General features: G+C 42.7%; 1 protein-coding gene across 1 annotated transcript in view; it reads left to right on the forward strand.

Moving 5' to 3' along the window:
• Positions 1 to 24420, forward strand: part of LOC146866021 (transmembrane channel-like protein 1) — a 367836-nt gene that overhangs the window by 19057 nt on the left and 324359 nt on the right. Inside the window, exon 3 of the mRNA XM_085640218.1 lies at positions 14380 to 14520. Coding sequence (XP_085496344.1) covers positions 14380 to 14520 — 141 coding nt within the window. The remainder of the gene's footprint in view (positions 1 to 14379; positions 14521 to 24420) is intronic.

Consider the following 24420-nt stretch of genomic DNA (forward strand, 5'->3'; position numbering starts at 1 on the left):
GCAGAGAGACAGTTTTACACACTGAATTCCTCATTAGGAATCTGACTGTGGCTTACCCAGATGAACTTGCTCAAGAGATGAACCAGAAATTTCCCACAACAGCATTGAAGGAATATGCAAGGTAAATCACAGCTTATTCTAGTCTCCAGTTCTTGGAGACTAGAATAAGCTGTGATTTACCTTGCATATTCCTTCATTGCTGTTGTAGGAAATGTCTTGCCCTTTCTGCAGTTGCCTCAGTTACCCTGAGTGCTCTGTACCCCTTTGAAAAACTGTCTTTCTCAATCCCAGAATATTTACAGGGTGATGGTGATCCAGCGGCGCACCAACAACAGACACTCCACTACCATATATTCACCTGGGCCCATCAAACCATACACACAATATCTTGGTAAAACCACTGGAGTCTAAAGGTTTTATGAGTTGATTGATCCTTCAAGATTAGTTGTTCATCCTTACTAACCTTTCACTGATCAATAATTTCTTTCCACTTGGTCGATGGACCAAATTAGTTGGAACTAGTTGATGGTGAAGATACACATAACCTTAATTTCACTTTAAATTTATATGCAAAATAAGCACAGACACAGGAAGTTTTAAAAACCTTTATCTAATTTTAAATGTGAGTGAACCATCTCAAACACACCAATGACACCATCAATCAAGGAAGTCAAATTTCAATTAATCAAATACACTCTCATATTAAATGCAATGACTTTTGCTCAGAAAGGAGAGGATAGAGAGCAGTACATTAGACATATACGAAATTCGATATTACCCAAGATGGTGTTAAGACCAGCTCCCTGGCCAAAAAGCTGGTAAGGGTCTCCTGGGACAGGACAGGCGACAAAGGCTTCAGTACAGGAATCAGAACAGGACAGTGGACTTCTCTAGAACCGTCGACTCGTCGCACCCCTCTCTGACACTCTCTTCCTCCTCGAGATTCTTGCGCGATCTTCTTTCTAATCAATAGCTTAAGGTAATCGATTCTTCATCAGCATCACTCCGACAGCATTTCTGGTTCACAGCATCCTCACATTCACGAGCACACCCACTTCTCTAACTAACTAAACTACCCCAATTATACCTTTTAGGATTCATGTACCACCCCCTAAAGTTGCAATAGTGTAAAAATACGAACTCTAATTGGACAGGCAAGGGGCGTTAGGTCATCACACCATGATGGCATAGCACTTTAATAAAATTGTCCTTTGTTTATAAACCCATCCCTTAATTTATATTCAAGCTTAACTTTTCCATTCGGATTTTATTCATATCGGCAACAAATTGACAACAATGTCCATATGACTTAAACAGTTGTACTCTCGACTTCTAGTTTCCAGGGTTTAGCCGACTGTGGCCTTGGCGGTGATTCAAATATGGTGTCATCCGTCCTGGTGCACCTCGGTTGGACATGAGCAGACGACTTTCATTCATATCACTCATGTCGTGGTAGGAAGGCCCAAATATGAACTAACGAAAAGGTCAAAGAGGGAATATATTAATTTCACAAATAAATGGTTTCACTGTATACCACCCACCTCTACTCTATTTCCCTTTATTTATTAGTACTTTCCCAGCATTAGCTTTTAGTAAACTAAAGCATTTCCTAAACAGCAAAGCAGGTGCCGTGCATGTGGGTCTTAAAGACGCCATGTTAATGCGTTCTTCTCATGCGCAGGAAATTGCCTCCAAGCCGTTAAACGTCACATTGCGTAGATGCAATTGATGCATGTGCCGTAAAGTTTTTCCCTGTTACAGCCGCATTTAGTCCACTATCCGTATTACTGGTTAGTAAACACATAGGCAAGCTTCTTCTTCTTTTATGTTGATGGAATGCATGATGATTAGACACAAGACAAAGTTAGTATTTCATGTTAAGAAGTTAGCCGAGAGAATTGAGTACAAGCAAGTCTCTTAAAAACGAGTCCTTGCTCCATCAATCCCCTCTCTGATGGCATTTTGTGCCATCATAAAATACCCATCCAAAACAGATGCCAGCTTCAGTATTCTCCAAGTTATATTTCCTCCTTCACTTTTCCTTCTTCTCCTTTGGTCTCAAAATCTCTCATCATTTTGTAGATTTTGCCTTTCATTTCTTCTAATTCTATTTCTTCGTTTTCCCTCTTTCTTTTCCTTCCTTTTTCATTTATTTCATTTTTTCTTCTTCTTCTACAACATCTATACCAAACAATTATTGTTAATACTATTATTGTCACACCAACTAAGGGCAGGATTATTTGACCTAACATAACTTTTCCTATATTAGTAAACCAAGTCCCTATTGAAGTTATAGTTTTTTTTAGTCTTTCCCAAACACTATCAACCTCCAGTGGTTTCAAATTTTCATGAAGTTTTGTAATATTCTTTATGTACCCTCTAATTTCTTTACTTTTGTCCGGAATGTAAGTGCAACAATGTTGGACCTTCAACATTCCACAGACTCTGCCCTCTTTTGCTAATAGGTTGTCAAGAGCAAGACGATTTTGCAAAACCATTGATCTAATCGCAACCATTTCTGTATTAATCATCAAGAAACCCCCAGCAGTATCCATCGATAGACGATCAACTACTGTTGACAATTGACAAATTCCACGTGAATTTAGTAGGACTCCCACTGAAGGTATCAGTGCACCAACTATATCACCTATTATTTCAGAAAAACTAGCCCTCTTCCTTCATGTTAGTCCATTAGTGTTTTCATTGTTTCCAGTGATTCTTTTAATATGATAAATTTTAGGAAACAATTCCCATGTAACAGCTTCCGTACCATTGTGCAGGTAGCTTAAAATAAGCATTATTACCACAAACATAGTATACCGCAAGAAATACTAGATCAGTTCCCCCTTTTAGTCCCAACCTGACAAAATTAAGAAGTTATGTTCACAGCCACTGGAACCAATACATACATTATTATTATCTCACTTTAATCTATGAATGCAGGTCTTCCCTTTCTTTACAAAGTCCAGGGACATCGCAGCATGAGCCTTGCCAGCGGTTTAAACTCGCTCCCTTTCAGCCCATGTTGGTACATGGGTTTTCTGTTCAGCAGCTTTCTTATGGAAGTCCTGCCTTCTTTCTTCAACTACATTCAAAAATACTTTTTCTTCTTCACGTAATGTACAGGTTAAATTGGTATTGTGTGCTTTAACTAAATGTATAGACCAGTGGCGTAATGAAAGTTGAGGGGGCCTCCCTGCCATGCACACAGAGGGCCCCCCGCTCCAGATATAATCTGAGCTATTGGGCCTGAGTACTGTGCTGAGGGGGCTCCCTGCAGCACAGGGGCTCCCCCGCACCGCGGGGGATGCGGGGGCCTGTGTTACGCCCCTGGTATAGACTTCATTGTCAGGAAGAAATCACCCATACAAACATAACAATCACTAATCTCCATTGTATCTATATATTGAAATATTAACTTTGTGAAAACGTTTAATGACGTGTCATTATCTTTTACTGTGTGATGGAAACCTGTCTCATTCATTGCTTGTAACTCTACCCTATCTCCTGTAAATGTAGCTGTATTCTCATTAGTATCTGTCATTCTACGTATCTGTTATCATAAGTAAAGGAACTGCTACAGTTAAGAATAACCATATTAGTATCATTAATGTAAGACTACATATACACGCTTTACAACATCTCCATATAAAACTTCGTTTTGGTTGCTCAGTGACTCCATTTCTTGCCATTATTGCTCTGAGAAGATAATTTCTCTTCTTATTTTTGGCACCAGGAATTTCAGATTCTGACTTAAGGAAGTCTCACTCCATTTCTTTAATCTGTGTAGGATTCTGGTTTTCAGAGTCCTCGCTTATGTCCAGCATCTCAAATTCTTCCAATATAATGTAGGTCCATTCAGGGCCTTGGTATTTATTGTTCAGAATTTTCAATCTTGGATTTCTTCATAAGTTTCTCTCCCTCTTTTGTCTTGTCCGAGTTTGACTTGAGATCTCATTTGCTTGTTCTGGTCTTTCTATTATTCTTTTCAGAACATATCTCAGTCTTTTCACTCCACCTGGTCAGTTATCCCCTTTTCTGGCTCTTTTAATTTGTACTGCACTTTCACCCTCTTTGTCTTTACCCAAAGTTCTTTTATTTTCAGAGGATTTTGGCACAACCTTTTCTTTTTCAATTGAATCACTCTCTATCTGTACCTGTTCAGGTCTTATTATTATTATTTCATCTGCCTGAACATGTTCTTCTTCTAACTGGCCCTGATTGGGTCTATTTTCAACAGTTTTTTCTTCTCCCGCCTAAACTTGTTCTTCTTCTCCTAAGTGGTCCTGATCAGGTCTTATTGCAATTTGCTTGGCTGCTGCCTGAACATGTTATTCTTCTCCTATCTGTCCCTCCGCAGGGTTGTGAACAGTTTCAGTCACCTCTTCCTGAGTGTGTTCTTCCTTCCCTATCTGTTCCTGCTCAGGTTCTAGGGTGGCTTTATTCTCTTCCTCCTGAGCGTGTTCTTCTACACCTATCTGGTCCTCACCACTGTCCTGTATTTCTAATCATGTTCTGCTTCTTGTTTGGACAATAACATCAGGGATATCAATTTCTGGTATCCATCCCTCCTGACTTGTGCTCGGTTGTTCCAAATCTACTACTTCGGAATCTATCACTCTAGATTCTTCGACTTCACAACCTTCAGCTACTTCAATTGATTCAGTCAGTTCTTCATCAGAAGGTTCTGGAACCCGTTTGGTATGGCTAGCACAAATCCAATTGGGTAACCCTGCACACCTCACTGCTGTAGAAGTGACCAGTATGACTTGGCGAGGTTCATCCCCCCTGGGTTCTAGGCACGTTTTTCTGGCGTGTTTCTTCACTATCACCCAGTCTCCGGGAATCAAATCATGCGCTTGTGTTGGCTGCCTGGCAACTGCGTCTTCTTCAGCCTGGTGAGAGACAGAATGCACTAGGTCAGCCAGTCCTTTGCAATAGTCCAATACCAAATTATCATTTATACTCATCAATTTTTTTCCAGGAATACATGCTTGTCTCATTGCCCTTCCCATGATGATTTCATGGGGACTTAATACGGTTTTCCTATCAGGAATACTTCAAAGTCCCATCAACACAAAAGGCAATGCAGCTGGCCATGACAATGATGTGGATGCACACATTTTAGCCAGTGTTGACTTGATTGTGCCATTCATTTGCTCAACCACTCCAGAAGCCTCTGGGCCGTATGCACAGTGCAGTTTCTGATCAATTTTGAATGCTTCACAGATCAATCAAATTATTTCATCAATAAAGTGAGGTCCTCTATTTGATTCCAAAGTCACTGGGAAACCGAATCAAGGAATAAGGTCCCTCAACAATAATTTAACAACTGTAAGACCATCATTTCTCCTAGTGGGGTATGCCTTCACCGATCATAAAAAACAAACACACTATGACAAGGACCTACTTCATTCCTCTGCATGGAGGCAATTCTATGAAGTCGAGCTGGAATCTCACAAATGGACATTCTGCTTTTCCAATTTTTCCCCAACTGACTATTGTTTTCCTGCCTGGGTTCTGCTGCTGACAAATTAAACATCTCTGGCAGAGGCTCTCTGCGACTACCCTGAATTTTGGATTATACCAATTTTGTCTGAATAGTCTAATAATGGCATCCCTACCTACATGAGTGTCACCATGATACATTCTGACCATTGGGGAGAGCAGGCAATCTGGCATAACTAGTATGCTATCAGGATAAACCCACACATCATCTTCTGCTCCTCTAGTACAACCTGCTCTCATCCAGATTTCCCTTTCTCCCACCTCAACTTCATACTGTAATTGTCTCACCTCTTCCCATGTTTCTGGAGCTGAGAAGAACATAAGTTGGCATCTATTTTCACTTGTTTCAATATTCCGATTAAGTGCCATACTAGTTTTGGCACAATATTTAGCAATTTGGTCAGCATATCGGTTACCGGCTGCTATATAGTCATTTCCTGACCGGTGAGCAGCACACTTGACCACTGCTACTTCTTTTGGCAATTGTATTGCTTCTAATAATTCTTTCACAGTTTTCCCATTTCTAATCGGAGATCCTGAAGAAGTCAGAAATCCCCTCTGCAGCCAAATATGGCCATAGTCGTGCACAATCCCTAAAACATATTGACTGTCAGTAAATATGGTTATTCTCCAATTTTTCCCAAATTGGCATGCCTTAATTAAGGCCATCAATTTGGCTACTTGTGCAGACTTAACTCCTGGTAAATGGGATGCTTCAATGACTCCTGAAATTTTGCAAACTGCATAAGCGGCATTGAGTCCTCCTCCCTCAATTCTCAGGCAAGAGCCATCAACAAATAGTTTGTGGTCTGGCTCTTTCAGGGGCTCCTTCCTAATGTCAGGTCGGGGCTTTGTACACATTTCAGTCACATCCAAACAATCATAATCCACTTCATCTTTCACTTCTTCACAATAGGGGTCTGGTAATAGTGTAGCATGGTTTAGTATTGTACACCTCACTACTGTCTCATTTTCTGCTCCTAGAATCACTCTCTCATTTTTGGTCATCCTACTGGGAGTAAGTTGCTGAATTTGAGTTCTTGCTAAAAGAATGTCAACTGAATGTGGGACAAAAACTTTAACTGAATGTCCCATCACAATCGGTTCGCTTTGCTCTAGACTCAAACAAGTTGCAGCAATTGCCTTTAAGCAACCAGGTAGAGCTGAAGCCACAGGGTCCAAAGTAGCAGAAAAATAAATTACTGGACGTCGGCTCATTCCATGTCTTTGAGTCCAAACTGAAAGTGCACAACTTTCTCTCTCACAACAGAACAATGCAAATTCCTACAAATATCAGGGGCCTCACACAGGCAATCTCGCACTCTCATAAATGCTTCAACACATTCATCAGTCCAAATAATCGGGTCTTTTGCACATCTCCGGGTCATCTGAATGAATGGTTTGGGTAACAGAGAGAATCCCATAATCCACTGCCTACAGTACCCAACTACTCCCAGAAACATTCTCATTTCCCTTTAGGTGTAAGGTAGGGACATCTGTTTGTTTATCTTTATCCTTTCTGGAGTTACTTTTCTGACACCTCTTCCTAATTTGTGGCCTAAATATTTTACTCCTTGTTGACAAAACTGAAATTTCTCTGGAGACACTTTGTGTCCTCCTTCTGCCAAATGGTTCAGTAATGCAATTGAGTCAGTGACAAAGTCTTCACGAGTCTTTGATGCAACTAATAGGTTGTCGATATACTGCACTAAGACTGAGTGTTGGGGAATGACTAATGTTCCTAGACACTTTATCAGGATCTGATTAAAGATCGAGGGGCTCTCAGTATACCCTTGAGGAACTCGGCACCATGGTAAGACACGGTCATCAAATTTAAAGTCAAATAGGTATGACTATCTGGATGCAAGGGAATAGAGAAAAAGGCTTGGCACAAATCAATTACTGTAAACCAGCCTGCATTCCAAGGTATCTGATATAGAATCACTGCAGAATTTGGTAGGACAAGGCACCACAATTTTATTTATTTTCCGTAAAATCCTGTACTACTCTGTATTTTCCACTAGGCTTTTTAAGTCCTATTATGGGCGAATTACAAGGGCTACTTATTATTTCCTTTAAAATGCCTTGTTCGATCATTCGTTCAATTTCTTGTGCCACTCCTGCTTTCACTTCTGGACTTATTTTACATTGTCGGGTGTTTGGGTAAACTGCACTTTCTTTCACTGTCACTTTCACTGGATCTACATTTGCCATCAATCCAATTTCTTTTCCTGTAAAATCCCACACTTCGGGGTTCATTGTGGTTCTCAGCTCTTCTGGTAACTCATTTGGAGTCATCAAGGAAAACATTTCATTTACTTCGGTACCTTGCTTGGCAAGCATCACTTTATATATAATATCTTCATCTGGAGTTTGGAAAAGGACACCATCCGGTGTGCAATAGATTGTGCGATTCATTTTGCACAATAGGTCTCTACCTAATAGGTTTACTGGACTAGAGTCGGAAACTATGAATCTGTGCATGTCTTTAAAATTACCTATGTGCACTTCCATTGGCTTTGTAAGTGGGGTTTTAATTTGCTGATTCGAAACGCCAACGACTTGGATGCAATCTCCCGAAAGGGGCAGGTTTGGGATGTCTGCTGTTCTCACAGTAGACCGGGTAGCACCAGTATCCAACAGTAAAGTGATGTCATTACCTTCCACTCTCCCATCAATAAATGGACCTGACTGATCTACCGGCAAGAATGCGCCAAGTACGCACTCCTCTTCCTCCCCTCTCAGGCACCGTCATTGATCATCTGAGTCTCTATCGTTACTTTTCAAAAGATATTGTGAAATCACAGAATTTTTCTTACTACTTCCTCCTAGAAATCCGGCGTCTGTACTGTGCTTTTGGAGGCTCACAAGGTTTGGCATAGGAGCTGGAGGCACCTGATACTGTGGATTAACTACCTGCTGTGGCTGATTCACAACCCCTTCCGTCTGCGTCTGTGGATTGAAATTTTGATTGAACCGATTATTATTCTGAATACTCTTACACTCCTTCTTCCAATGTCCAAGCTTTCCGCATCCATGACAAGGAAATTTCTTTTTCGCTTCCTCTCTATTCATTCGTCCTCTCCATTTACCACCATTCGTTCCCTGATCACTTTGATTCAGTTCTTTGTCAGTCTGTGCATTTAATTTTAATTCCTGCTGTTCTGTCAATTTCACTTGAGCCCACATCATTTTCTCTTTTACATTTTTATGCCAAGCCTCAATGTCGTCACCACAGTATTTGGCGTACTTTAAGATTTCCTCAATGCTTCTGCTCTGCCAGCAAAGCATATGCTGCTGAATCATCTGACTGATCTCTGGTTTCAAGCCATACACAAACCGATAACTAAAATGTCCCATATCCTTATCCCCAATATTTTCAAAACTGCTATACTGCTTGAACACCTGTAACAGCCTCTCATAGTAGGCATGTACAGACTCATTTGTTTCTTGAGTTGTTCTATCTATCCTTACCCAATCTGTTTCTTTTGGCGGAATCTTTCCTTTCAAAAAGGTGATTACTTGATGATATTTTTTCATCATCTCATCTGAAGGTGCTCCAGTCTTTGTATCTCTAGCGTACTCCTCATTCGTCCTGTCAATTGTGATTTCACACTCCGACCACAAATCTGCAGGCACCACAATGCCAAACAAGCCGTCCAGATCTTTCAACAAAACCTTCAAACCTTTCACAAACCTTTCAACCTGTTTGTACCACTCGGCTGGTTTTCTCTCAATGTCGGGAAATCATTGTAAATGACAAAATATCCTGTCTACTCCACGGAACATGAACATATCCACCACCAGGAACTTCTCTCATAGGACACAACATTTCTGCCTTTTCTGAGTCTTTCATTAAGAAAGCAGAGGTTGATGCTTCCTTGGCTTGTGCGTCCCCTTCTTTCTTGTCCACCTAGTTTTCCATTTGTCAAGGTCTCCCCATTTCTGCAAAATATTCATTAACTCTTTTACCTGCAGTTTTCTACCAGATACATTCATATTTTCTAAATCCTTATCTGTAAATTCCACTCGAAAAGGCTTTTGAAACAATTTAGATTTCCCTGTATCCACTCCAATCTCGGCAGCTATTTCCATCAACTTCTCATGATACACCTGTGCATTTCTCATCATACTTCTACATATAAACAACAACTCTTCTTCATTGTAATCATTTAATCTCTCTATTCCCACATTTCCAGCAATCATTTCTTCCAATTCCACTTTTAGTTTGTAAATGTCTAAAATCTTTGGGACTGAACTTCATCTCTCTATTCCCTGTGACCACCTTTCCAAATCTTCTAGAGTGACTGTTGTTGTTCTTTTAGATCCTGAAGATGCCATTGACCCTCTTTCTTTCGAATAATCAGGTAAAACTCTTTTTGGGTTTTAATTTCTGGCTCACCTTATAGGAAGGTCCATTAAAGAAACAACTGAACTGCACTCACTGACTTGATCTTCTGTTGTTACTATTTCTTTTTTGGGTTCACTCATGGGAAGGGGTACAGTTTGAGGATTTGGAACATTCATTTTATTTCCAAATAATGGTATAACAGGTCCTATCGTTACTGGTACTGTCAGGGCTTCTGCATGCAAATTCATCTGATTTATTTTCTGTATCAATTCTTCTTTATTTTTATTTAGAGCTTCCTTTTCTTTCTCATGGAGTACTCTATTTAGTGAATTACCATGTACAATTTGAGGAACTAAGGGTGCTCCCAATGTTGGTGCACTTGGAGTAACTACTCCACTGTGTCCTTCCTGATACGATGGAGGATTTTTAGGTAAAATGTCTTCCAAAAATTCATCCTCTGATTCGCCATAACCTGTCTCAAATAGATGTTTCGTTTTCTCCCTACACTTGCCTCTAGGCTGTTCTTCAGCCACTAACACTGGATATAATCCTTCTGAAATCATTGCTTTCCTCCACTGCTTCATCTGTCCATTTCGTGACTCACGTAAATATCTAAGGAAAGATCCTTTATATCTACCACCTCTGGATTTCTCAATCTCATATGACTCAGTCTCCCATTCTTCCAAAGCTTCATATTGAGTTAACCTGGGTCTTGGTTCTAAATCATTAATTCTAATTTTCAAATTCCACATAAAAAACATTTCCTCCGCACAATCCCAGCGCGGCTTCTATTTTCCCAACCAATCTGAATCAGACTCACGCTCGTGGTTTGACCAATTCCAGCGCGGCCTTTTGTGATGTCAGTATCACTCCTTACTACTGACCCCTCCTTTACAATCTGCGTTTGTCACACACACCCGCTGTTTCCACCAATCCCAGCGCGGCACTCTGTGACGTCAGTACAACTCCGGCGACTGACCCTCCCTTCACACGGTAATACGAAAACTTATTTCTCAATACTTTTCTTTAAATTCTTCGTTAGCAACAACATAAAAACATTTGCTACTCTGCCTGTTCCACTAAAACCAAAGGATAGATTATTTCTTTCCACTGCGAGTAAAACCTTCCATTTACTCTTCATACACTGCGAGTAAAACCTTCCCGCTTACCCTTCTTTCAAGCTCAGAAGAACCTGCTACTCCTTCAGTGTTACCCTTACTAGGAGATATAAGACCAAAGTTTCACCAGCGAACTCTCTGCTATCACTCACTCTCACTTTTACATTAAATAGTCCCTAATTTAACACTGCCAGCCCTGCATAGCTTCTCAGTGCTATTCCAACAGACGAGTAACCTCACTGCAGTGTGGCTTTCATTTACCACCAGCTATTCCTTTCCCGGTGATTTTCTGGACAACATTAAACGAGATATTAACTCTTTTTGTTAAAACATAAAATCAATAATTAATACTCATCACCAAACTAATCAATAATAACCATAGCTTTGCTACCAGAAAACTGATCCAGCGGCGCACCAACAACAGACACTCCACTACCATATATTCACCTGGGCCCATCAAACCATTCACAAAATATCTTGGTAAAACCGCTAGAGTCTAAATGTTTTATGAGTTGAATAATCCTTCAAGATTAGTTGTTCATCCTAACTAACCTTTCACTGATCAATATGTTTTTTCCACTAGGTTGTTGGACCCAATTAGTTGGAACTCGGTGATGGTGAAGATACACATAACCTTAATTTCACTTTAAATTTATATGCAAAATAAGCACAGACACAGAAAGTTTTAAAAACCTTTATCTAATTTTAAATGTGAGTGATCCATCTCAAATGCACGCCACGGACAACATCAATCAAGGAAGTAAAATTTCAATTAATCAAATACACTCTCATATTAAATGCAATGACATTTGCTCAGAAAGGAGAGGATAGAGAGCAGTACATTAGAAATATACGAAATTCGATATTACCGAAGATGGTGTTAAGACCAGCTCCCTGGCCAAAGAGCTGGTAAGGGTCTCCTGGGACAGGACAGGCGACAAAGGCTTCAGTACAGGAATCAGAACAGGACAGTGGACTTCTCTAGAACCGACGACTCGTCGCATCCCTCTCTGACACTCTCTTCCTCCTCGAGATGTTTTCGCGATCTTCTTTCTAATCAATAGCTTAAGGTAATCGATTCGTCATCAGCATCACTCCGACAGCATCTCTGTCTCACAGCATCGTAGCATTCACGATCACACCCACTTCTCTAACTAACTAAACTACCCCAATTATACCTTTTAGGATTCATAAAGTCGCAATATCGTAAAAATGCGAATTCTAATTGGACAGGCAAGGGGCGTTAGGTCATCACACCATGATGGCATAGCACTTTAATAAAATTGTCCTTTGTTTATAAACCCATCCCCTTAATTTATATTCAAGCTTCACTTTCCCATTCGGATTTTATTAATATCGGCAACAAATTGACAACAATGTCCATACGACTTAAACGGTTGAACTCTCGACTTCAAGTTTCCCAGGGTTTAGCCGACTGTGGCCCTGGCGGGGATCCAAATATGGTGTCATTCGTCCTGGTGAACCTCGGTTGGACATGCGCAGACGACTTTCATTCATATCACTCATGTAATGGTAGGAAGGCCCAAATACGAACTAACGAAAAAGTCAAAGAGGGAAAATATTAATTTCACAAATAAATGGTTTCACTGTATACCACCCACCTCTACTCTATTTCCCTTTATTTATTAGTACATTCCCTGCATTAGCTTTTAGTAAAATAAAGCATTTTCTAAACAGCAAAGCAGGTGCCTTGTATATGGGTCCTAAAGACGCCATGTTAATGCATTCTGCTCATGCGCAGGAAATTCCCTCCAAGCCGTTAAACGTCACATTGCGTAGATCCAATTGATGCATGCGCCGTAAAGTTTTTCCCTGTTACAGCTGCATTTAGTCCGCTATCCGTATTACTGGTCAGTAAACACATAGGCAAGCTTCTTTACCTTTTATGTTGATGAAATGCGTGATGACTACTCTCAAGACAGTTAGTATTTCATGTTAATAAGTTAGACGAGAGAATTGAGTACAAGCAAGTCAATTATAAATGAGTTCTTGCTCCAAGAATGGGATTACATAAAATCCTACACAGTTAACAGTAGAAATAAGGATATTTTTTTGGCAAGGGTGACATCCATTGGGTGTGTTTGGACGAGTGTTGCATCTCGTTTCTTGCAGCTTAAGTATCGCACATAAAAAAACAACAAATGTATTTGGGAAGGAGTGAAGTAGGTCTAACTTTTACCCAAAGTGGCTCCTTAGGAATACACTTTTCATCTTGATTTCCTTCTTTCCATGATCTCAGGGCAAAGAAAGCATGAGGAAGAGAAGAAACAAGGTGAGGTAGATGTCCATGTGGCTGCTTGTCAAAGATGCAGGAGTGGAAACATATTCGAAACTCTAAACATTGAAGGCATTCCTAAATAATGTTCATAAGGAAACATTTGATATTACCAACCAGGCTAACCTATTTCTGGCAAGTCAGTATGCATTGCTCCTGGGCACCAGTGCCCAGTAGCCAAGCAGTAGCGGCTAGTGTCAGGGCAGAGTGGTGAGGTTGGAGGTACTATGAATGATGACAAAATCCAACATTTCTTTTTTTTAAAGAGATTACTTGTCACCTGCAGCTTTGCTGCTCTGCTGCACCTCTCTGTCTCCAGTCCACTGCAGGCACATGCTCCCGGACTCCCCTGCGGCCAATCCAGGTGCTGCTCTCATTCATGAGAGCAGTGTCAGGATTGGCCTGAGTGCCCTGGAGTGCCCTGGATTTGCTCTCCCAGAGAGACTTGGAGCATGTGCCTGTTGTCTCCAACCCAGCAATACGCAGCTCGGGTTGGGGACTTCTCAGTGCGCATGCCAGTTTGGCCATCCTAAGACAGCTGGCCAAACTGACATGCACAATGACAGCTGTGCGCACTACTCCTCCCTCAGCCTCTCACCGAATAGGCCCAAGACTCTGTGCGGGAAAGAAACATAAAACTATAATAAACCCATCTTATTATCTTTTTATTTTTCGAAGTTTTGAGGCTGCTGGCAGAAGGGTACGACGCTCCTCCGCAATGACGCTCCTCAGGCATAGCCGAGAAGCGTCGATGTAGCCAAGAGTGATATATTTTCATTCAGGCAAAAGCTGCACAAAAGTCATTACACAAAACAGATATATGTACATTACAGCAGGTAATAGTTCATTCAGTGCCTACTCTGTTCTCATTTACTCTATTTCATCTTGAGTTCAGTCATCTTGAATATGTGTCATAATCAAGCTGGAGCATTATAAATATTTTGTCTCATACAAACCACTAACTTAAAAGCAAACAAACAGTAGTAATATAAAACATTTGATGGACAGATGAAATGTTTTTTCTACTTGAAAATACATCAGTACAATGTAATGGAACATCAAAAAAATAGCCATTTTAAGAGCACTGTGATGTCTATTTCTTGTAGTTCGGACTCTGAATCAGAGGAAGATGAAATGACTGAGGAAGAAATAGACAAGTTAAAAGAAGCAGTGGAAGAGAAGAAGAAATTGATTACAACAATAAGAAATAAGCCGTGGAAGATGAAGCAGAAACTGGAAGTCCTCAAGTATGTGAATCACACGAAAAAGACTGCTCAAGAATTTTGCCTTGAGATATGGAATTTCTTACTAAAAATACACCTTGCCTTCTCATTCTTTAGTGCAGTAGATCGCTGCCAAAATCAAACATCTTGGGCCAGATTTACCCAAGGCTTACATTGCCCATGCATCACTGGGATTTACTAAGCCACTCAAAGCCACATTGCATGGCTCTGCGTGGTTTACTAAATGCGCATTTCACTGCCTTGCGTTACCTTGCAGCAGGGAGGTGTTCCATGAGTTCTCCTTGTTACTTTTTTTTCTATGCATGATGCATTTCGCAGCACACAGAGAGAAAGGAAAATGCCTTTAAGGATTGCTTCTGTGCAGGAAGGTGTCCTTCCCTGCAAAAACAATCCTCCTCGTAACGCAGGTACCCTTGCACCATTGTTGCCTAGCAGCGGAAATTTGACTTAACTTTGTAAATATGGTGCAATTCTAATGTCTCCCTTTCATGCAATGCAGTGCAGCAAGTTGACTTGCTGTGCTGCGTTGAGTGAAATGTTTGCAAATCTGCCTCTTAGTCTTGATGCAAGCTTGTTCAAGAAGATTTTGTGCTTCACTGGGATCACCTGAGCATTGTCTTGGTGTTTGAGTCTTAATGGATAGGCGAGATAATAGAGGGATTGGCAAATGCAAGTTAATTAGTGCAATTATTTTTATGAATTAAACACTGCAAACATTATAGCTCCAAATATATATTATCTGGTATGTAACTTCACAATACACTGTGTTTGCTTTTTATATAAAAATGTCCTATGTATAAACACAATCAGCAACTCTATTACCATGTGTTGAAGCAGTGACCAGTAGGCCAGGGTGGTGAACTCCGCTCCGTTTGCAGAGTTTTCTGCACTGCGCACTCCGCGGAGCTCGGGGAGTGCAGAGAACTTTGCTTCGCGTAGTGTAGCAGAGTATTTTCTACACTCGCGATCACGAACGGTAAGTTTGCGAGCACGAGCTGCAGCTCGGGTGTTATTTCGACCCGAACGGCAGGAAGACCAGCGCAAATGGCAGTTCGCACTGCACTCCCCCACTTGCAGTACTCCACAGAGTTCTTTTGTAACTTCGCGGAGTTCCGCGTAGCAAATCTCCACGAACTACGCCCAGCTGCGGCTCCTCCGCAATGACGGAGGAGCGTCGCCCCACTGGCTCAGAGCCAGGAGCTGAAAAATGAAACAATATTTATTATCGTTTTATTTTTCAGCTGTAGTCTAAGCCAGCGTGTGTAGGGAGGGGCAGGGCCGGGCCATGGAAGGGAGGAGGAATGAAGTGGTTCTAAGCAGCATGTCTGTTTGGCCGGCCGTCTTAGGCCAGCCAAACAGACATGCACAGTAAGGTTTCTCCAACCCGGATGTATTGCGCAGCTGGGTTGGAGAAACAGCACAGGCTCCCTGTGCCTGAGCGAGTGTTAAACCAGCCCACCTAGGCCAATCACCGCGCTGCTCTCATGCTATTGGTATTAGCAAGAGAGTAGCGCGAGGATTGTACAGGGAGTCTCTGATGCTGTCCCAGTGTCTACAGTGTCTACTGAGACCAGGAAGCAGAGAAACATCAAGGTAAGAGGCAGCCGGCAGCTTTAGGTAAGTCTTATTTTTGTATTATTACCCCCCTCGCTCCCCCTTGCGCTCCCCCCTGCACCCCATTCACCTGCCACACCACTTTTTGTTTGTGTCTGTAGAATATTTAGCTTGCTCCATTTGGTTTTCAGGCATTATGCCGAAAGTTGAGTTGATCTATTTATTAAGTCATTCAATTCAGTTTTGCCTTCAAACAGACTTTTTAGGAATTGTGTTAAAGGGTTATTGATATAAAACTTTTTTAGTGTTTTTATTTCTCAGATAGCGTCATATTGTTTTGAGCAGTATGTACATATGTAGAATTTCTATAGCGCAAACCCAGTCAGAAGTCAGCAGAGCATTTTTCAGCTTTCCTTTTCTTAGCTGAAGTGACACTGCCAATGTATTGTTATAAATGGATATGAATGGAAATTCCAGATAAATCAAATGATGAAACTGCTACCCTGAAGGCACAAAATTAGAATTTTTAGATGTGAGACTGAAGTGTGTGTGTGTAAGATATATGTTGAAACATATGCCCGATAAAAAAGTAGGGGGTATTTATGTATTATAACTTATAATACAATAATATAAAAATACATTTTCTGTACCTCCATGGTTACATTAATGCCAAATGCCATGCAAACCTGATTACCTCGACACGCTTGAAATATTTTTGTGGGTGGGTTTTTTCATTTATAAATTTAGCTTACAATTTCAGACTAATAGCAAATAAACTCCAAGATTACTGTCAAACATGTGAGAGACCATGCTCCAGTGATAACAATGAACAGAGAAGGTGGGGCCTGACAACTAGTAATGTGGTAGCTAAATGCAGAACTTAGTAATGTCCTGCCTGAGGGAAGAGACCAAACAATACGTCTGGAAAGATATATGGTTGGTGGACTATTCAGTGATGGTGTGGGAAACTTACTAGGCTGTCATGAGGCACAGAACCATCAGATATATACCAAAGCTCAGGAAACAAGGGAGAATCATCATTCTTGGCCTTGAGAGGCGATATGGGACTACAGTTACATATAAATCTCTCTATCAGATTGAACGTGCCAAATTGTCGAAATATTTTCAGCTCTCGATCAACAAGGTGCAAAAAGTCTGAATTGTCTCCCAGAACAGAGTTTATGATCATGGGGAAAAGGCAAGCAAACTATATTATATTGGCTTGGTAAGAAAGAAAGTTCACAGTGCCTCGAGGAAGAAGACATAGGTAACGAAGGAGAGCTGATCACAGACTCTATAGCTATCTCTGAATTATATTCCAAATTCTACTGATCATTGTGTGAACTATGGCCAAATTCTAAGCTAGGGACATGAGCAGCTTCATCGAAGGTCTCCTGATTGCGATCCTTTCAGATGGGGCACGTTCTCTCCTCAAAAGAGACCTAGGGGTCGACCATCGAGGAGGTCTAGGAAGCGAATGGCAAGGAAAAACTGGCTGGCCAGCCGCCACTTCCTTGATCCCCAGCCAGATAGGAGCCCCTCTAATTAGATTAGGAGAGGGGCTGTAAGGGGAGTGTAAGGAAAAGTTAGCCACACTTGTGGGTTGGGTTAGTCAGACCTGAACTTCAAGTAGAGATTCTCCATTTGGATTTGTGCTGAGATGTGTATTCTGGGACAGCAAATAAAGCACACGTCCCAGGAATTTGTCATGGCAGAGGGTGGCTACTTGAACCCCATTAGTTGGGGCCCCCCTCTCTTGCCAGCTCAGAATGGGGAATAAAATTATGAGAGCTGCAAGAGCACATCAGATCCCTGCCTGAAAACAACTGAAGAAGAAGGACTGCCCTGCTGGGCCCTTGGACTGCACAATAGAGGACTGCACCCAGAAGGACTGCACCTATCTTGAAAGATAAGAAGTGGACTCCCTGAACAGCTACAGGTAAAAAATTGCTTGAATAAGCCACATGAAATATCTACTTCAAGGGCAACTCCAGCTTACCAGCTTCACCTGGATTTTACTTAGATTGACCAGGTGCATTGTGGAAGTTGGGGTCCCTGACCCCAAGAGGCAAATCAGTGCTTCTGAACTGTTGGATTGTGCTGTGGACCCTTTCTGACCGTCAAGGAACCTTTCAGAAGAAGATCTGCAAGTTTGAGAACTTTTTACAAACTTGTGAAAAAAACTGGCTTCGACGGCAAGAGTCAAGCCAGCTATGTTGAACTGCAACTCGGTCTCCCCATGCAGGTTTGCCCCTGTGAAAGCTCCAGAGCTGCTCGCCATCGACGACGAAGACAAAGACTTCCAGGACTCATGAGGCATCGCGCTGCAGCAGGCCGACATCGTCGAATCAAAATCCAAATCCGAGGACCCGATCGCTCGGCGATGAGAGAAAAAGCTCTAAAAAGGTTATGTCAGAAGGTAAGATTGACCGGGCACAATTGCTCATCACATCCAACCAGTGCTCTGTTGCGGTCAGCCTGAAACTTTGACTTTGTCCTGGTCAAGCATGACCAGATAGCCGCGGTTGGCCCTTTACACTTTTAGGTGCTAAAAACCCAATTTTTTAATTTAAACTTTACACATTCATATACCCGGATCCCTACATTTGATTTTTGTCGAATTGGTGTAATTTTAAAGATAAAGATGTTCTCTATTCATATAAACTGGTGTTGAATTTGTATTGTGTCATGCCTTTTACTTATTTACTATTTTAGTGATATTACATGCTTTACACAGCTGTCTACTAAGTTAAGTGTAACTGCTTGTCAGTCAAGCTACCAAGGGTTGAGCAAGAATGAATCTACTGAGACTTGACTGAACCTTATTCATGGTTGTGGTGTTATTACTATAGTAGCTGCACCTACTAATAAACCACCTTCCAACATGTACTATTTCAGAATCTACTCCCAGTTAGGAGTCAAGTGATTGAAATGTAGTATATCGCCTACATGGGGACCAGAGAGGGTAGGGGGGCTGGGTTTATTGCTCACAGTTATGGGCGGTGACAGAGAGGGTATGATTCCTAGGAATGTTAATTTGCAGTAGTGCATCAAGGATGTGGGAGGGTAACATATCTCCACCTAGAGACCTTTTGCGTATTTCACAGTTGCTACTATTCCTACTGGGGTAAGGTGTCATTGATCAAAATGGTTTTTACTTAAAAATGTCCTTCACACTCTACTACCCCATTATTTAACTACTTTACTGCCAAAATCAGGTTCTCTCTGTGGAAAATCATATCCCCAGAGTGAGCATTGCCAAATGCTGTAAATATTCACATGATGAAGGATTCTGCCTGTGAAATACCGTGCATTCTGCAGGGCATCACACCTCATAGACATTAATAATTGGGTTTTTGCTACGAACGCAGACCTGGATTATAACACTGAAATGTGTGCAATGATGGAAAACAACTTACTACATCACCTATTGGAAGGCTTCTACTAATGAGTACCCCTCCAGTTACCTCAAAGTGCTTAATTTGTACAAGGACACAAATATTTTCTCAGAAGCATGCCAGAACTGTGCTTGAATATTGAGGTTGCTGAATACCAAAGCTGTCTAATCTTGATTCCACCTCATGCCTCTTTCATCCATCATCCCATCCTTCTTGTCAATCTATCTTACTCTTCCATGTTCTTTTTCATTTCTGTTATCTCCCTTCATCGTTGTTTTTCTGTCTTTCTCTTCCTTCTTTTCACCCTTTGCTGCTTTTCTCTTTCTTGTCATGAGTCAGAGTCTGTTAATGAAAAATATGTCCTCATCTCCAAAAAAAGAATGCTGTTGGACCCCGCCTGCAATCCCTGGCTCAAATTAAGCACTGCTACTAGAACTGGAGTGATACTAAGTATACCCACTTGAATGATGGACTAGGCAAAGAAGCAAACCCAACAAACTTCCACTTTGGACAGGACTATTCAGCCCTTGGCTTAAAAAAATTATGTGATTGCAAACATGCTGCGCAGCCACACTTGTGTATGTAACCACACAAAACATAAAATATGTTTCTACTTTGCCTGTAAGAATTTTGACAATCTAGGACAAAGGTCTTTCACTATCTGTAGGTCTGTCATGCACTTTCACAGAAATTCACCACCTTGAATGCCACTGCATCACTCAACAAAGTATGGCAAAAAAATCAATTGTCTACAAAACATTAGTAGTATATACACCTGACACACTTCAGGTTGTGTTGCATCATGTGAGACAGACTTAGGCACATTGGAGGATGTGGATTGGCAGTCTGCCTTAAGGGCACTTTGAGAAATAACTATTTCTAGACTTTGGAGTGTGGGAAGCGAATCCTCCCATGCCTGATTTTTTGAGAAAAAACTGACTTCCTGCACACAGTAAGGAACTATAGTGTTTTAAAAGGCAGTTGGGAGATGCTGTTAGGGAACATGCACAATGTCTTCGGGCTGTCATTGTCCTATCTCCCCACAGACGCTCTTAACACCTTAGATGAGCTGAGTTTAAACAGATATGTTAGGGCATACATAGAAATAGGCCTGGTTACAGCTAAAAGATATGCAACCAAGAACTGGAGAGCAACAGAATTTCCGAACAACTCCAAATCGTACTCTGGGCTGGACCTGTCATGTTTAAATGTGAATAACCTTAATTTGTATATAAATCTCTATTAAATGTTGAGATGTCAATTGACTCAAAACCTTATATATTGAGACATATCAGGCAAGTCTATTGACGGTTGAGTGCTTGGTGGGCATTTCATGGTTTTGCTAGATCTTGGTTGTGTTTTTCAGTTATTTTGATAAAATACAAATTTAACACTCCATGATAATATTTAAAAGAAAATCTATAAATGTAAATTTAATATGAAGTACTAAAGCAAGCCTGCATATCTTTTAAGGTGCTTTTCATTGTCCAGCGTTGTACATATGCATGCTTCCCAACTTTATCTTGTAACATCTGGCTTTATACGATCCTACTGGCATTCTCCACTCCTCCGGAAGGAAATGACATTCTATACGACCTTGGCTCCACATTTTTGGAACCTTCTTTCTTCTGAATTGCGTTTGGCAAGCTCTTACACCCAATTCAGGAAATTACTTAAAACCTGGCTATTCTCCCAGGCACATAACTGAACTCACTATTTTGCGACTGAAACCGTCCTCTCTTCAGTGCCAAGAAACCGCCCTGTGTATGTGCGCTTAATAAATCATTTTTAACATAACATAACATTTGCAAATTTCGAAAAGCTTGCATGGAAGTTCAATCAATCAATCAGGGAATTTTGAAGCGCGCTACTCACCCATAAGGGTCTCAAGATGCTGGAGGGGGGGAGCAGCTCCGGTCAGATGAAGTCTTGTGGATCTTCCTGTAGGTGTGCAGGGTGAGGGTGTGTCTGATGTCGATCGGGAGCTCGTTCCAGGCCGCTATGTTTGAGAAGGTTCTTCCACACGTTCTTGCTCTGCGGATGCGCAGGGGTTCAGCGAGGGCAAGTTCGGCGGATCAGAGGTTTCTTTTGGGTATGTCGAAGGAGATTCTATCATTGAGGTAGTGAGGTCCGGTGTCGTGGAGGCATTTGTAGGCGTGGGTGAGCATCTGAAAGGTACTCTCTTCTCGACGGGGGACCAGTGGAGGTTTCGCAGGTGTTGGGTGATGTGTTCGTGTCGAAGGATGCTGAGGACGAGTCTGGCTGCGGGGTTCTGTATGGTCTGGAGTTTACGAAGCAGAGACTTGTCGATCTCGGTGTAGAAGGTGTTTCCGTAGTCCAGTCTGCTGGTTATGAGTGCGTGGGTGATGGTCTTCCTTGATTCAGGGGGATCCATTTCAAGGTCTTCAGGAGGATGCGGAGAGTGTTGAAACAGGTGGAGGCAACGGCGTGGAGAGGGGGGAGTCGAGTACTATGGTGAGGTTCCGGGTGTGGTCTGGGGGGTGGGGGGCTGCCGAGGGTGGTGGGTCACCAGGTGTTGTACCATGCAGAGGGGGAGGATCTGAGGACGAGTACCTTTGTCTTCTCTGAATTGAGCTTCAGGCAGCTGCTGCTCATCCAGGATGCGACGTCCTTCATTCCTTCCTGGAAATTGAGTCTGGTGGTGATGTGGTCCTTGGTGAGGGAGAGGATGAGCTGGGTGTCATTGGCGTAGGATACTATGCTGAGTCCGTGATGTCTGCTGATGGCGATGAGGTGGGCCATTTTGATGTTAAAGAGCGTTGGGCTGAGCGATGATCCTTGGGGTACTCTGCAGTTGATTTCTGTGGGTTCGGAGAGGAACGGCGGAAGTCTGTTTCTTTGGGTTCTGCCGGTGAGGAATGAGCGGAGCCAGTCGAGCGCGGTTCCCTGTATGCCGGCGTCGTGGAGTCTGGTGGTGAGTGAGCGGTGGGAGACAATGTTGAAGGCTGCAGAAAGGTCAAGTATTATCAGGGCTGCTGTGTGCAGTGTGCAGATGTTGTCTGTGGTGGCGAGTAGAGCGGTCTCAGTGCTGCGGTTGCTGCAGAATCCGGGTTGGGAGGGTCAAGGATGGAGTTCTCTTCGATCTATTTTGTTAGTTGGATGTTGACGGTCTTCTCTGTGACTTTGGCCGTGAAGGGGAGGAGGGAGATGGGTCAGTAGTTCTTGAGGTCCGTAGGATCTGCTGAGGGCTTCTTGAGTAGGGCCCTGACTCCTGTGCGTTTCCAGTTGTCGAGGAAAGTGCCGGTTTTGAAGGTGGCGTTGATGGTGCATCGTAATTCCCGTGTGATGACGGCGGTGGCTCTGTGGAAGATGTGGGGAGGGCAGGGGTCCGTGGGGGCTGCTGAGTGAATGCCTTTCATGGTGGATGCGGTGTCTTCACTGGTGACTGGGGTCCAGGAGGAGATGGTGGGCTGGCTGGCGTTGCTGGAGGAGAGAGTGGTTCCGGGGTCAGGAGTCTGGTCGTTGAAGTTGTCGCAGAGGCACTTGATTTTCAGATGGAACCGAGCTTGTTGCAGAGGTCCTGGGAGGGGGTGAGGTCCGTGGTTTCACTGGGGGGTTTGGTGAAATCTTGGATGATGCTGAAGAGTTCCTTTGAGATGGTGGAGTTGGCAAGGATCTTGTTCTGGATGAAGGTCCTTTTGGTGGATCTGATGCGTTGGTGGTATTCTGTCATGGCATTCTTGTAGGTGGTGTGGTCTTCTGAGGATTTGCAGTTTCTCCAATTCTTCTCAAGACGTCTGTAGGTGCGTCTGGATTCTTGGAGGTCGTCGGTGAGCCAGGTGGCCTTTCTGGGGTGGTGTCTGTTGGGGTTACGTAGGGGTGCGAGCTCGGCTGCGCAGTTGGTGATCCAGCGGAGAAATTCTTTGGCTGCGAGGTTGGCATCGGTCAAGGTGGTGGGGGGCCTCACAGTTGGGGGTGGCGTTGAGCTGCTCCTCGGTGACCTTGCTCCAGTTCCTTTGCGGAGGATGGGGTGCAGGTTTGGGGGCATGGGTTTGTTGACTTGGAAGTGTACACAGTGCTGTTCCATCCAGGGGGGTTGCGTTGTGTGGCTGAAGTGGATGTTGTTTCCTCCTGCGATGATGAAGTTTGGGCTTTCTCTGTCCTTGCTCCATCAATGTGGAATCCTTGCCAATAACATTCAGATCCACATATTCTCACCTTCCGTTCAAGCACACATTGGAAGCTACCTTATTGAGCTAATGCTTTGCTTGAATTTTCTTTCTTCTGTTCGGTGGTCATGTGTAAGAGGTTATGATTGCAACAATAAAAATCCTAAGAGTGATTGCATACTTTATACAAATTCTCATGAACTTAACCTAGCATGACAAGTATTATCAGGGCTGCTGTGTGTGCAGTGTGCAGAAGTTGTCTGTGGTGGCGAGTAGAGTGCTCTTAGTGCTGCGGTTGCAGCAGAATCCGGGTTGGGAGGGTCAAGGATGGAGTTCTCTTCGATGAATTTCGTTAGTTGGATGTTGACGGTATTCTCTGTGACTTTGGCCGTGAAGGGGGAGGAGGGAGAAGAGTCAGTAGTTCTTGAGGTCTGTAGGATCTGCTGTGGGCTTCTTGAGTAGGGCCCTGACTCCTGTGCGTTTCCAGTTGTCGAGGAAAGTGCCGGTTTTGAAGGTGGCGTTGATGGTGCATCGTAATTCCCGTGCGATGACGGCAGTGGCTCTGTGGAAGGTGTGGGAAGGGCAGGGGTCCGTGGGGGCTGCTGAGTGAATGCCTTTCACGGTGGATGCAGTGTCTTCACTGGTGACTGGGGTCCAGGAGGAGATGGTGGGCTGGCTGGCGTTGCTGGAGGAGGGAGTGGTTCCGGAGTCAGGAGTCTGGTCGTTGAAGTTGTCGTAGAGGCACTTGATTTTCAGATGGAACCCAGCTTGTTGCAGAGGTCCTGGGAGGGGGTGATGTCCGTGGTTTCACTGGGGGGTTT

The sequence above is a fragment of the Triturus cristatus genome, chromosome 2_1, assembly GCF_964204655.1.
Source record: "Triturus cristatus chromosome 2_1, aTriCri1.1, whole genome shotgun sequence".
Classification (NCBI taxonomy): Eukaryota; Metazoa; Chordata; class Amphibia; order Caudata; family Salamandridae; genus Triturus; species Triturus cristatus.